Source organism: Alligator sinensis, unplaced genomic scaffold, assembly GCF_000455745.1.
Source record: "Alligator sinensis unplaced genomic scaffold, ASM45574v1 scaffold322_1, whole genome shotgun sequence".
NCBI lineage: Eukaryota > Metazoa > Chordata > Crocodylia > Alligatoridae > Alligator > Alligator sinensis.
Genome location: NW_005842154.1, coordinates 919,713 through 934,131, shown reverse-complemented (window position 1 = coordinate 934,131; position 14,419 = coordinate 919,713). Strand labels below are relative to the sequence as shown.

Below are 14,419 nucleotides of genomic sequence, written 5' to 3'. Positions count from 1 at the left end.
TCTAGCCACTGCTCCTTTCCAGAGTGTCATTTGCAGGAGAGCTCATTGCTAACCCTGCATTTAGGCTGCCCAACACTTCCCTTCATAAAACTGGTCTTTTCTTAAGTAACTCAGCTTTTTGCAGCTGGCCTGTAAGATGTACCCTAGTGCCAGAAAGGGGCCTTGTCTCTTTCCCAGGCAGTTCAGTCAGGGCTGGTTGAGAGATGTGTTCTCACCCTATTAGAGGCTTAATTCTTGGGAGCAAACAGCACTAGGAGGGCCCAAATGAAGCTGAGGGGAGCTGTTCCAGTGTGTGCCAAGGAGGCATAATAGACTTGGTAGAAAAAGAGATTTTTTTTGCTCAAAATCAGCATGAAAAGCTGTAATTCCAAACTCTCCTGTGGGCTGAACATGCTGAAGAATTTTGATTCAGGGCTTGTGAATGGTTTCATTTTGATAATGTCAAAACATTATGATAAATGTGATATGAATAACATATAACATTAGCACTGATACTTTGATGGGATATAGAAGTAAAAAATGAGATGAACTGAAGTGAGAAAGCTGAAGCAGTTCAGTAGAATTTTTTTCCTACTGAAATTAACATGTTTCAGTTTCAATGAAAATGCTTTTTCATTTGGAAAACTGTTTTGTTAGAATTTGTTTCACGAAAGCACCGATTCCTAGGGAAGCAAATCATTTACACCTTAAAAGAGAGAAAAGCAAAGCAATCCAACAATGACTAATTGTCATTCCTGAGCAGCATCTGACCTGCCAGTCTTCTCATGGGCCTGTTCCATTCCTACAGACAAGGCAATTCAAGAAAAAGAAAAGCCACTGGAGAAGTCTGAGTTAAATGCCAAACAAGGGAAAGGGGAGGAGACAGAATTCAAGTCAGGTAAGAAACATTTAATGTCGGAGGCAACTAAGAACTAGTGCCTTTACTCAGTGTTTAATGGGTCAGCCCCTGTGTATCTATATGGTATATTCACCAGGGCAAAAATGGAATACAAAACCAGCTCTCCTTATGTATTGATGTTTGAGTTGTGGTAGAGGCCATGTTGTGTCATCTACAAGCTATGATTGGGGACTACAGTCCTGTTGTATTAGGCTGTTATAGTCCAGATGTGATGTGAGGGTGTACTTCTATTCTGCCTTGCTGCTCATAACTGCTGTCTTTGAAAAAACACCAAGGGACCCATTAGCTGTGAGTCCTGGTTGCGTTCTGCCATGTGACTTGTATTTCTTGCCCCACTAGACAAGGGAAGAAGCGGAAATGTGGAAGGAGAAAGTGGCTCCCCCAGCATCAGGCAGTGAGCCTGTGCAAGAGGCATAAGGGAGGTTGCAGCTGGCTTATTGTCTCCAGCTGCAACCCATTCATAGGAGATGCAGCTTGCCAGAAGCGAGAGTGAGGGCTTGTCCTGATTTCCATTCTGCCTTTCTGTGGTGAGGCAATAGATCTCCACCCAAGGAGCTGTCCACAGACATGTTTGCACAGTGCAAGTCTTCTCAGCATTGCTGATCAGCCTATGTGTAGAAATGCACTAGTGAAGCTGTGTGGCCTCTGGTTCAAGTACATGGAGTTAGCAGGACATAGCTCTGCCTGTCACCAGACACACGCATTCTCACTCCTGGTGCCAACTCCTGGTGCCAACTAGTGGAGCACCTCAGCTGAGAGGTGCAGCTCATGTTTGATGGAGGGTCAGCTGGTTAACATGCAAGGGCTGGGACAGTTATTATTTCTGTTGTTTTTGAGAGATGTTTGAGCACAGCAGCTCCTGGGTAAGGGCAAGGGTAAGATTTTAATCTGTTCAGTTTGCCCTGACAAAGGAAACTTTGCTAATATGACTTTGTTGTCTTTGCTAAGCAGAGGAGGCCAAGGCTGAGGAGAAGGAGCAAAATGAGACTCAACAAAATGGTGAAAAGGAGGAGGAAGAAGATGGGAAGAAGGAGGACAAAAATGCAAACTTCAGATTCATGTTCAACATTGCTGATGGCGGCTTTACAGGTAATGCTTTATTGAAGTGCCATTCTTCCTTCAGGATCTACTGGTGAAAGTCACCACTTCTGCACAGTCCTGCAAGAAACTGCACCTCCATTAAAAAGGGGTTGAGCCTGGCTCTTCAAATGTGTAATCTGCGGTCTTGGAGCAGCATGTCTAACCTATGCCCTCTGCCAGCAGTCACTGGCTGAAATGTGTCTGATCTCTAGAGTTTGCACCCAGCGCACATTGCTGTTTGCACTTCAGCTTGTCCTGCCCTGGTGTGTGTCCAGGCAGTCTAGGTCAAATGGTACTGCCTGTGTTTTGCTCTTGCAGAGTTGCACACGTTGTGGCAGAATGAGGAGAGAGCCGCAGTCTCCTCTGGCAAGATCTATGACATCTGGCACCGGAGACATGACTACTGGCTTCTGGCAGGAATTGTCACGTATCTTTTCCTGAGGACCGTCACTACTCCCAGGCAGTAGGAAGGCATCGGAGAGGCTGTGTCACTATGGAGAGGTGGCCAGAAAGCTAGGCCACTGGGAGGGGATGGGGGTATCAGACTGTCACAGCGGGGAGGGGGCTGGAGAGCCTGGGTGCACAAGGTTGATGGGGAGGGGACCACAAAGGCTGTATCACTGGGAGGGGACCAAAGAGGCTGTACCACTGCAGGGCCACAGAGAGGTGACTGAGTGCTGCAGATTTGTGTCATTGCATTGCTCCACCTGAGTGCAAATTCTGGCTCTGACGTTTGTTCTCTTCATGGCCTGGCCAGGTTGCTTAACCCCTTTGTGTCTGTGGCTCTACCTGTACAAGGAGACCAGCACAATATGTGGTCAGGGTCAATTGGGTGTTCTGTTTAAACATTCAGGTTTTGCTCGTGGAACATTATTGGGTTAACCTGAGAGGCTTCCATTTGGAGAGGTCACACACGCCTGGGTATATCCCTTAACACCCCTTGCCACACTCAGTCATGGCTATGCCCGCTGGCAAGACATCCAAAATGACCCACGCTATGTGATTCTGAATGAGCCTTTCAAGTCAGAGATCCACAAGGGGAACTACCTTGAGATGAAGAACAAGTTCCTCGCACGCCGGTTCAAAGTGAGTGCCAGATGGGGAGGGGCTCTCAGGTGGAATAGGGCAGGTGTGAGGGGCTGTCTGTCAAAGGTGGGAGGCGTCTGGTCTCACTCGCTTTGGCAGGAGCAAAGTGATGTGGGCTTGTAGGGCGGGTAGGGTGCAGGGAGTAGCCTGAATAGAAATGGACCATCCCAAAGGGTGGGTGCTCCAGGTGGGAGTAGGCTGCAGGCAGCACTGAGCCATGTGCTGCTCCTCTGGGAGGAAGTGTCACTGTGATGTGTTGCAATGAAATTGCTCCTGGGTGCCTTCTCCAGGCCCTTTGTCACTCGGTAAGGATTTTGGGAGCAGAGTCCTGGGTTCGCTGCATGCTATCTCCATTCACCCCTAGGAAGCTGTGGAGTCCCTGAGCAGTATGAGCTACTTCCCCTCAGCTTCCAGAGGTGGAACCCAACCATCCTCAGGGGGTTAGCCACAGCCCTTTCCATAGTGGATGCCCTGCCAGGGTGTGCTTGGCCTCCTGGATGTGCATGCATTCTGACAGCTTCCCTGTGGTGGCTGGTGCGGGCTGGCAAGTGTCCTAGTATAAACAGTGCCTCGGTGCTGCCTGCTGAGCAGAGCTGTCGCTAGGGGTGTGCAGGGCCCTGGGCATATCAGCCTGTGCGAGGCCAGGGGGTGGGAGTGGCGACCACCTGCAGAAGCCAGCAGCAGCAGGGGTGGGGCATGGCAAGCAGCCGGAGCTGGCAGCAGTGGCATGTGGCAGCTGTAGTGGGGCCTGTACAGCACTGTCTGCAGGGCCCGGGGCAGCCACCCCAATTTGCCCCCCTCCAGCAATGGTCCTGTTGCTCCAGCCCTGAATTCTTCCCACTCTCCTGTTGCACTGCAGTTGCTGGAGCAGGCACTGGTGATCGAGGAGCAGCTGCGAAGGGCCGCATACCTCAACATGACCCAAGACCCCAGTCACCCAGCCATGGCACTGAACGCCCGTCTGGCTGAAGTGGAGTGCCTTGCTGAAAGTCACCAGCATCTCTCCAAAGAATCCCTTGCCGGGAACAAGCCTGCCAATGCTGTCCTGCACAAAGGTGTGTGCACTGGCTCTACCCCTTCTCCCTGCTTCTGACTCAACCTTTCCTTGGCCTGGAGCTAGTCACATCCCCTCTAACCTTCCTTGGCCACTTGTGAGGGCTCCTGTGACAGGGGCATATTCCCCAAACTCTGCCAGCTTTACCCGTGATCAGGGCTCTGCAAGAACTGCATTCCCTTCTAGGTCTGGGAGGCTTGAAATGTTTTAATTTCTGAGGGACAGCCCTGCTGGATTTTGTTAACTCCTTTCCTGTCTCCTTTGCTTCTGTCTCAGCCCACTTGTCCCCAGTCCAGAGCATTTCCCAGCTAAACAGGGTGTCATTGCTGTGTCTGTATTGCAGTTCTGAACCAGCTGGAGGAGCTGCTGAGTGACATGAAGGCAGATGTGACCCGCCTGCCCTCCATGCTGTCCCGGATACCACCTGTGGCTGCCCGCCTGCAGATGTCTGAACGGAGCATTCTGAGCCGCCTGACAACCCGGGGAGGTGACCCCACCGTCCAGCAGGTCAGAAACGCACTGGAGTATTGACAGGGGTCTGGGCAGCAGACTAATGGTGGCTTCCTGCAGGTTGGACAGTCTGGATCTGCCTGGAGAATCCCTTGCAGATGTTTCAGGATGTCACAGCAAGGCCACATCTATGCACCAAATTTGCTGTCTGGCAGCTGCACCCTCATGGATCCTTCCCTGCTCTGCACAGGCTGTCTTCTGAACCTGCACCTGTATAGTGCTGTGGGCAGGCTAATGAGTCCTGCTGAGTGACCGAGGCTGCAAGCCTGCCCCTATGCCTGCCCACAGCACCATGTGAATGTGGCTACACTTGCTTTAGGAGGCAGCCTGTACAGAACGGTGCCACGTACCCCAGGGCACTGCTGCTGAACATGAGCCGGCATGCCAGGGCCAGCCTGAGTGCCTGCATAAGAGCGAGTTCAGGATAAGCAGGGAGCTTGGGGTCCATCCTGGTGATGGTGCAGGGCCCAGCAGGCAGATAGAGCAGGGCTTTTTGCTTGGGGATCAGAATAGCAGTTATTTTCTCCCATTTTCTCAGGGCTCCTTTGGGTCCTCCCAGATCTACAACAACAACTTTGGGCCTAATTTCCGAGGTCCAGGACCAGGTGGAATTGTCAACTACAGTCAGATGCCTCTGGGACCATATGTGACTGGTAGGTTGGGATTTCTAGCAGATATTTTTTCTAACTGGGGAATTTTAAGTGGCAAATTTCAGTGGGCCACACACAAAGCCAAAGGACACTGGGCAAGCCAGCTGTTTTCTCTCTTATCAATAGATATTTAGCCGTTTCCAAGATTTTCCTCTGCAGTTCTCATTTCCACCTGAGGTAAGGCCATGCTTATTACTCTCTGCTAAACGTGTTGCATTGCTCCATCTCTTAGGGGATATGTAGTGACATGATTGAGTCGAAGGCTACAAACAGATGTCACATTTATCTCAGGATCAACCGTTTTATCCTGGGATAAAGTGCAGTCATTGAGGCATCCATGTCCATTGTCCTGGGATAAATCCTAAATTGGTTAATGAGATAAGAAGTACTAACAGTTTATCTCAGGACGTTGCAATGTGTGTCTGAACAGTTATTCTGGGATTGCATCATTGAATTGATGGCAGAAAAGCAGCAGTGCATTCAACCATTTGCTGAACCCTGATTGTGATGTGTGTACATGTCAATCCTGGGATGTTTCTGTTCCTAGACAAATCCAGGCACAACTGGTCCAGGGACAAATGCAACATCTGTTCCTAGCCTCAACATCAGTGAGTAACAAGGTGGAATGAGTTAATTAACCCTACCCACGGAGAAGTGTGTGGTCCATGGTGCTAGACCTCTCTGTCTCCTGCAGACCCCCACGTGGCTCTCCCAGACCTGCTGTCTACAGCTGCCAGTCTGATATGTGGTGGGATTCAGCTGTTTGGAGTGCAGCCAACAGTGTTTACAAAGGGGGCTGTATCAGTGAGCAGGCAGTTCCTCCAGGAGGGGTCATCTCCTGGAGATAGTCCTCAGGAAATTGTGGCCACTCTGGTGCCAGGAATTGGAGGGCACACTGTGGTTTAATGGTGTCAGCCAGGGGAACAGCTTTTCCATCAGCACCATTCACAAAGTAAGAGGTCCGGGAGTCTGCAGTCCCCTTGTGGCATTGGTCAGGCACTCTCACTCATTGCATTCCATGCAGGCCAATGCCGGGTGTGTTGCAGAGTGCTGGAGGAGTGTGCAAAGCACTCCAACATGCTGAAACTTTAGAGGGAAGAGAGGACTAATTTCACTCCCACCATTTGGGTTACTCTGTTCTATTTTCATGCCACATCTGGGACAGTGTCCTGTCCCTCCCACAGGGATTGTTCATTAAGCGTGTGATGTGGATCTGGCTGGTTTCTTGGAGCCTTTCAATTTTGGAGTTTGTGCATCTCATGTCCCCATATCTCACTCACCTCGTTGCTGGTTGCTAGGCTGATGCACCACATTGCTTTGAAAGCACAAGGGCAGCAACATTGTCAGCATTTCATGCATCTTGTCCCAGGTGCTCCCCTCCCAGTGCCAGGCCAGGAGTTAGGAGGAATCCATAAAGGAGGCAGCTCCTGGAGGATCCACCCCAGATTTTGCAAGGATCTCTGTGCAGGCTTGGGGAGCTCAGCTTCAGATCTGCATTGCATATATGAAAACCCCTCTGACTATATCAAGGGTGTAGGTTGTAGCCGTGTTGGTCTAAGGACATAGGCAGACAAGGTTCGTTTGGTAAATCTGATATCTTTTATTAGACCAACTCAAATAATTGGAACCACTCTTTCTACTCAAATAGTTGGAAAAATAGCTTGCTAAGAAGAAATTTTCTAACTATTTGAGTAGGTCTAATAAAATATCAGATTTACCAAAAGAACCTTGCCTGCCTCTGCATCAAGCTATCAGTGCAGGGGATTTGTCAATTAGGCATTAAGTGTGGTCAGAATTTTCTGTCCTTTTCATAATTTGGAGCAGGTTTGTTCTTCCTTCCTCCCCTGGTCTTTCATCCAAGCACTTATGAACACACCAGTCACTGTAAAAGCGGTGGGGCTTCCATGAGGTTTTCCCTTTAGTTTTACTTTGGAGGTGCTAGGAAAACTATCCTCACGGTCTCATTATCCCTTCTCCCCCCACTGCTTTGCATGCATCAGATGTATGGAATCTCTCTCTGTTTCTTTGCTCCTTTCTCACTTCTCTTGCTTGGTAGCTCCCTGGGAGAGCTCCCTGAGGCTATAGCTGCTGATACTGCATGCTTGCAGGTTGGGACACTCATTAAAGTACAAGACAGAAGTTACATTTATTGTGTGATTGGCCTGTTGAAAGTGCTCTACAGCTATGCCTGGACAGAAGTGCATGGCTGCAGACCGCTTTAAAAGTCCTTGATTGTGTGACAAATTAACCCTCATTTAATGAGGGTTCAGATGAAGGCACTCCAAAGCAGAGTGCCTTCATTAACTTCTGTCTGCTTGGGTGGCTGGGCTGATGCAGCTCAGCCCCATCCCCAAACAGCGGAGGGTGGGGCGCTGGGCTGGGGGAGAGAAGTTGTAGATGCACATGTCCTTGGCTGTATTGGCTCCAAAGTGGAGCTTGATCCCCCACCTCCCTGACCCAACAGAAAACATCTGTTGGGTCAGGAGGGGTCAGTCTAACTCATGGTACTTTCTGTAAAGTGCCATGAATTAGACTGGGGAGCTCCACATCTGTCAATGCCTCACTCCTCCTTAGGGCACTGGTGAGTCTCATCTATGGTGTGGCTCTAACAGCCTCAGAGGCCCAAGGTCTTTCTTGAGCTGTCTAGGTCAGTTAGGCAGCCAGATTGCTGACTGCAGGCCTGATAGTCATCCAAACGAATAGTTACCTGCTTGCACAACCCCCTTTTCTCTGTTAGAATCCTGCCCCTTGCACAACAGAACAAGCCTCACAGGTGGCTGAGGCTGTTTTCAAGGTCTGTGTCCTGCAGGTTCCTCCCAGACCCAGGAAATAATCTTCCTGGTCATATCACCAGGCCTCATCAGCCAGTATAACTACACAGGAAGGCTGGCTTTCTATTATCCTCCAGGATAGTGAGGTTCAGAAATGCCCCTGTAGCCAAGGGCTGCTAACACCTAGTGGTTGCACTTTCCTGCTGGTGGGGGCCATGCGCAGGATTTACCCTGTGTAGCAGTAGGCTTCTGGAGGTTGTACTTCTAATGCGTGGGTAGCCAGAGTCCTGTCCAGTTCTGGCACAGAATGGAGTTCTACCCCACTAGTCACTGTGTTTCAGTGGCAGCTCAGGGACCCTGGTTTGGAGGAAGGGATGCCAGGGACAGCTGGTTACAGCTGCCTTAACCGTCTCCAAGGCTGGGAGAGATTGGGCTGTTCTCACTGCTCCGTCCCCATCCTGCAGACTCCTTCCTCTCTGACCCCTGTCATTTACTCACATGCTCACCATTGTCTGCTGTTGTTCTTTTGTGCCTTTCACGTCACCTTACATCGTTGAGCTGCTGCTGCTGCTTGAAAAGGTGAGGTGGCTACATGCTTCTGTCCCTCCATCCTCACCATATGGCCATCCACATCTTTCCATACAGAAAAGCATTTCTAAGAAAGAAAAAAAGCAAATGCACTCTCTGGCTGCACCTCCCTAGCAGGGAGAGGTAGCAAGTAGCAGCCACAGGCCTATGAACACCTTGCTGTGTGTGTACCATACTAGCCTAGGTGCTGGGCTGGGCTCATTTGTAGGCTGAAATGAAGGGCACGTGCAAGTTGCTGTTGGGGTGGGAGTGCAGCGTGGGGAGGGTTGCTTGCTTCAAAGAATATTCCCTTTAGGTTGGACAGTGGCTCTGCTTTCTCTACTCCTTTAAGGTCATGCAACAGCAAGGAAAATAGAAGTTGATCTCCTGTAATGCCTTTGTTTCTGTTCTTTCAGCAACCCCCAGTGGGCCACCCTCCAGCCACCCTGATAAAAAAGTAGCAGAGTCACTGAAGGATGGCACGTCCTTGGAGCACAAGGGGAAACATGGTGATGTCATCTGCATTGAAGACTAACACCCCGCCTAGTGGGTGTTGGCACCCAGGCCTGCCCTGCTCATCTTTAAAGTGGTCCTCACTACAAAACACAGCGACCCCTGCCCATTTCAAAAACTTCTTTGAAGGGGATTTCATTTCCTTGTACTTTTTTTGCACTTTCTTATTGAAGACTTGAAGAGCTTGTCTCAAGAACGCTGGCTGAATTGCAAAGGGATTCTGGAGTCAGGGCATTTATGTTCCTGTTTTTACTGACACTTATCCGATGTGGAGGGAGACCTTCCCAGAAGTTCTGTTCCTAGTCCCAGTGCCCTAATGTATCAGTCCGGAGCCCAGCTTTGTCCTTTTCTGCAGCTGCCTCCTACGTTGGTTCTCTTTCTGTGCCCCTTCTGTATTTAAGCCAATGCATGCACTCTCAGCCCTGCCCTACCACCTTGCTGCTGAGCCCCCTGGGTGCATTCAGGGAGAGCGTACCTGGCTGCTGCCCTCTTCCCCTCTTCCCCCTCCCCCCGTCCCATACGTGGGGGAAGAGTGCAGCAGTGGTGTTGCCAAATGGGCCTGGCCTGACCTCACGTTCTACTGCTCTCACTGCTGAGCATGACAGGGAGTCTGGTGGCCAACCAGGGACAAGTTACTAGGGTCCCAGCCTCACAACTCCTGACTGTAATAATTCTTGGCCTCTTTCAAGGCCAGGGGCCACACAAGTCCCCTCACTCTGGCCTGTTTTGGGTGCATTTTTCTGAGCTAGTACACAATTTTGGTTTAGCAGACAATGTAGGCCCCAGTGGCTGGAGCCTTGGGGGCACTGTGAGGATCCAGTTACCATGCAGTCTCTTGTAATTCCTTGTCCAAAGATGCCCTAGATCAGACACACAGATGTGCTAGGCGAGAAGTCTCCCCTGCCTTCCCGTCAAGGCCAACTTGCTGGGTGGTCCCTGGGCATGCCCGGCTGCTCTGCACTTCACAGGTGATTTACATGCAAAGACCTGGGATTCTGGGATTGCTGGTGGGTTTTAATTCTGGGCTATGTGACCATGTGCCCCTGCCCTGCAGAACTGCAGGGATCCATCTGTGCTCCAGCAAGGGGCCAGCTGAGTTGCAAGGCATCTGCTTCCTGAGCCAGATGAAAGGGGGAGGCAGTCCTTGTGCCCAGAGAGGAGATGAGTGGCCAGCCTGCCCCCAGGCCACCTTCTCCACAGTGTGCTTGTAGCCACTGGCTCAGGTCTTTGGTGGAAGTGGGGGAACAAAGCCACTGTGTGCTAGGGGCTGCTGCTGAGTGGGCCCCAGGGCACAGGACATTTCCACTGCCAGTACACCAGTTGTGCATTGGCAGTAGGGGCTGGGCAAGACTCTGGCCACTGTTAGGTGCACCTAGGTGCACAGGGAGTAGGGCAGGAGCCCCATGGGTAGAGTGGTCAAGGCCCCAGTGTGCAACTGAATCCCCCAGGACAATGCCATTTTTCCATGCAAAGCCTGTTGGCTTAGGCAGTAGGTGAATTCCATGCACTAAGACTTCCTGCCCCTCTGCTCTTGAGGCTTGTTCACTGTTGTGGCTCAGAGCGTGAGCTGTGCCATGATTCTCCTCCTTCCTTGCCTTGCAAGCCCTGCTCTGCCCCCAGATGCCTTCCCTGCCATTCTGGGAGCCCTCCTCATAGCAAATGCCACTCAAGAATGGAAAGAGGGCCCACAGCCTGAGTCCTAGCTCAGAGTTGGCAGGAGGTGGTGCTGGGTGCTGTGTCAAAGCTGGCAGCTGCCAGCCAGTGCCTGGATGGGAAGGCAGAGCGGGCAAGAGTGCATAGTGCAGCAGCAGCCAAACTGTGCCAGTGACCACTCTGAGGAGAATCCTCTTCCCTGGGCAGACAGGCCTGGCAGTGGGGTGGCTCACAGCTGGGCTCACTCTGTGCCATCTGGGGCCAGCTGATCAGGGAGGCAGGGCAGAAGGGTGCTTGTGTGAAGAGTACTGATATTAGCAGCTGAGGAAGCCTCGGCCCCAGAGAGAAGAGGACAAAACCTCAGACTCACTTGTCCAATCCAGGCAAATAGAAAAAAGTGCTGCTCAGTTTGTCCCTGCCCCTAAATGCTGCCTAGTTTTGCTACTTTATAGCTAACCCCCTGTTTTCCTGTTGGGGGTGGGGGGGTGGGGGGGGCATTGATTGGCTTTTGCTGGAGCAGCATGGTCTGACAGGGGAGCATGGTTTGTTTCTGACAGCTGTAGTCCTCTACCTCTTTGTAGCAATGTAGACAGCCCCTGCTCCCCAGCCCCTCAGTATTTAACCAGAGGTAGCAGCTGGCTCACGCTGGGGCCAGGCAAGACTGAAGAGCAAGGGAGAAGCTCTACCTGCCTTTGGCCTCTTTTGAACAGCCCCATAGCAGAGGGTGTCTGTGCCAGCCACAGCTCTGCTGGCTCATGTCTCTTGTGCAGTGACCTGCTCCAGGTATGGACTGTACTAGGGCTAAGTGCAAGGACCCTGTGCTGTGAGTCCAGTCACTTGTTGTACAGCTTGGTCTGCGTTCGGCACTAGAGTGAATGGGACAGCCATGCAGACCTGTGGATTGTGTGCACAGTGCTCCTAAGAACTGGCACTGACGGAGGGCAGTCTGCTGCCAGAGCATGGCTCAGCTGTGTCCCTGGGTGGAGACAGGGACTTAGGACCCCCTCCACCTCTGGGCTTCTGCTGAGAGCCAGCCAGGCTGTGATTTGGTGCCAAACGGGGACAGGGGTGTGTGCCTTCCTATAGATTGCACCCCTGCTTCTCTCCCAGGCTGCTGAGTAATCATCAGAGGGTAATAACCCTGCATCTGCTCGTCTGGGCTGGCTGATGCCACCAGCTGGTGAAGGGGCTCTATCCTGGGTTTGCTAATCCCTGCTTGCGCTGCCTACTCTGGTAAAGAAGAGGATGCTACATATGTCCCTGCAAGGAACTCTTTGCTAGGCTGTCTTGGCTGTATGGTCAGGGCTTCTTCAGTATTGCCCAGAGGCTGCATAGTGACCACGTGGACTCTACAGAGATGAGGGCATACTCGGCTCCATGGACGGAGGAGCTGTCGAGCTGGCACACTCCAGTTGGCAAACTGCAGGGCTGACCTTGGGTGGCAGTAAGCAGACCTGAGGGGGCAGACAGGGAGGACTGTGCTTCTAGCCAGCACCCAGGGTCCAGTTTCTGACTGCGGGGAGCCTAGATGCTTCATGAACAACCCTCCTGCCACAAGATGACCCAGCGGCTTTCACGCTCATGCCGGTGGCCGCAGGGCAGGCACTGCGTGCTGCTGCCGGATGCTGTCTTCTGCTTTATAGGCCTGCTCAAAGCTTCTGCCTGCAAAGTCTCCTTGTGAAGAGGAAGCAGGCAGCTCACTCTTGGCTGCCCCAGCAGCCTGGGTTCTGCCCAAAGGCAGGGAGACTCCCTGCAACATAGTGTTGTGTTAGATAAGATGGCTTGCAAGTGGATGGGGTAAACCCCCTCCCCACAAGCCACTGACCCCTTCCCCAGCCCCAATGAGATTACGAGGGATTTCAATGCACAGAAAACATCTTGCCGCTGGTCTCTCCAAACCGCTACAATCTCCATGTTAGGTTAGAAACCCCCTTCGAGCCTGCCCACCTGCTCCTGCAACCTTGACTCCTGGCTGTGACTGCACCCATATAAAGCTGAAAGAGGAGGTTCCTGCCAATGCTGGGACCAAGAGGATCTCATCCTGACTGGACTTTTCTCCTCCACAATGAGCGTGCAAGGTTCTGAGTAAGATGAAACGCTTCAACAAACTAAAGTTAGCAGCCCAGGGCTGGGAGAGGGGGACATGAAAGCATTTAACGCTACTTTGCCTTCACAACTCTTGGTTTGTTATTTTTGTGATACTGATTGCACAGTGATGACCTTTTGTAGGAAGGCTGATGGCGACTGTATTCAACATGACCATATTTCCTTTGTACTCTGTGTGTATTTGTTTTTGTTTTCTGTGTTTTAATAAATCCTTTAAAAAAGGGCCTGGCATGTGATGCTTCCCTGTTATTGGGACTGATGCAGCAGCAGCTTCTCACTGGTCCCCGCCCCCACCGGAGCATGCCAGTGGTGGGAGGCAGGCACGACCCTTTGTCCTTTCCAAAACTCTGCCAAATAGCCCCAATGCTGCCTTCAGCTCCCTGCTACTCACATCAAGGCCTGTCTTACTGCTTGACACTCTTGCATTACTTTTTTGCACTGCTGGCTCTGTATCTATCTGCTATGTGTAAGCGCTTTAGGGGTTGCTAATTGGATCAGGCACCTGATTTGGAGTTGGCTGTGAACTCCACTGATGATTTGGTTACTTCTTGGCTTAAAAGAGGTGAATTTAGTGAGCATTTAAAGGGGGAAGAGCTGTCTGAGACTGACCAGAGACCTTCTGGTCTCTGTGTAGCTGTATATGGTGCCGACCTCTCCAGCTACTTCTGTATTTCACCTGGTGAGAGAGCCAGCAGCTAAGGGTAAAGATCACTACCCTATCTCATGCAGGCTGTAGCGGGTGCACAGATCAAGGCCTGCAGGTCACCTTTTTGTCTCTGAAGATGTTGGATGAAGGCCAAGTGTCTTATCTCAAAGGACTTCTTATGCTGTGGGTCAGTGCCATGTTCCCTGCTGCAGTGAGCACCTCTCCTAAGGGCGCAGACAGAAGTGCAGCTCCCTGCTGTAACTGAGGAGGCTTTGCAGGAAGTGTCCCGAGTTGCAACAGTTCCCGACCCGACAGAAGTTCACTGTTGGTCTCAGCGAGGAGGGGAATCTAGCTGCTGGTGTTAAGCCTGCAGCTGGTTTCACCTAGCAACAGCCCCTCCTCCCTGCCTGGCTGCAAAGTTTTCAGGGGAGCGGGAAAGGACGTGGAGGGACCTTGTTCTAAGGTTTCCCCAGCCAGCGCTGGAGGGTGGATGGGTGAACTGGAGCCACCCCCAAGCCTGAAAACAGCTAGCGGCTGGCAGGCAGCGCAGACAGAAGTTACTGAAGACGCTCTGTTTTGAAACTTCTTCATCTGACCCCTCATGCAGTGAGGAGTCCAATCTTCACCCAATCAGCCATTTTTAAGCTGTCTGCAGCTGTGCACTTGTGTTTGGTTGTGGCTATAAACTTTCTGTGGCCACATCGGGCAAAAATTGTCACTGTCTGCACCCCTACTTCCTGCTTGGCACAGGAAGCTTTGTGCCTTTTCCTCTGAGTGCACTGTCCCCCCAAAAGCTTGTACTTAGGTAGGCAAGAGGAGGCATAGGGAGGGCAGTGGCTGCCTGTTAGCTTCACATGTAGGGTGTGAGGTAGGACAGGCATGTAG

General features: G+C 51.5%; 1 protein-coding gene across 5 annotated transcripts in view; it reads left to right on the top strand.

Moving 5' to 3' along the window:
- CHD5 (chromodomain helicase DNA binding protein 5) overlaps nt 1–12,575 on the top strand; it is a 51,260-nt gene extending 38,685 nt beyond the window's left edge. For 2 of the 5 annotated variants that reach the window (XM_025206381.1, XM_025206383.1), the window contains 8 exons: nt 788–877; nt 1,850–1,987; nt 2,297–2,405; nt 2,932–3,064; nt 3,924–4,119; nt 4,462–4,625; nt 5,167–5,281; nt 9,033–12,575. In XM_025206381.1, the coding sequence (XP_025062166.1) occupies nt 788–877; nt 1,850–1,987; nt 2,297–2,405; nt 2,932–3,064; nt 3,924–4,119; nt 4,462–4,625; nt 5,167–5,281; nt 9,033–9,151 (1,064 nt within the window). In that variant the 3' untranslated portion in view covers nt 9,152–12,575. Of the gene's footprint in view, nt 1–787; nt 878–1,849; nt 1,988–2,296; nt 2,406–2,931; nt 3,065–3,923; nt 4,120–4,461; nt 4,626–5,166; nt 5,282–5,404; nt 5,456–9,032 lie in introns of those variants that run through there. The other 3 variants (XM_025206382.1, XR_003094507.1, XM_025206385.1) reach the window with 3 other exon arrangements.
- The last annotated feature ends 1,844 nt before the right edge of the window (nt 12,576–14,419 follow it).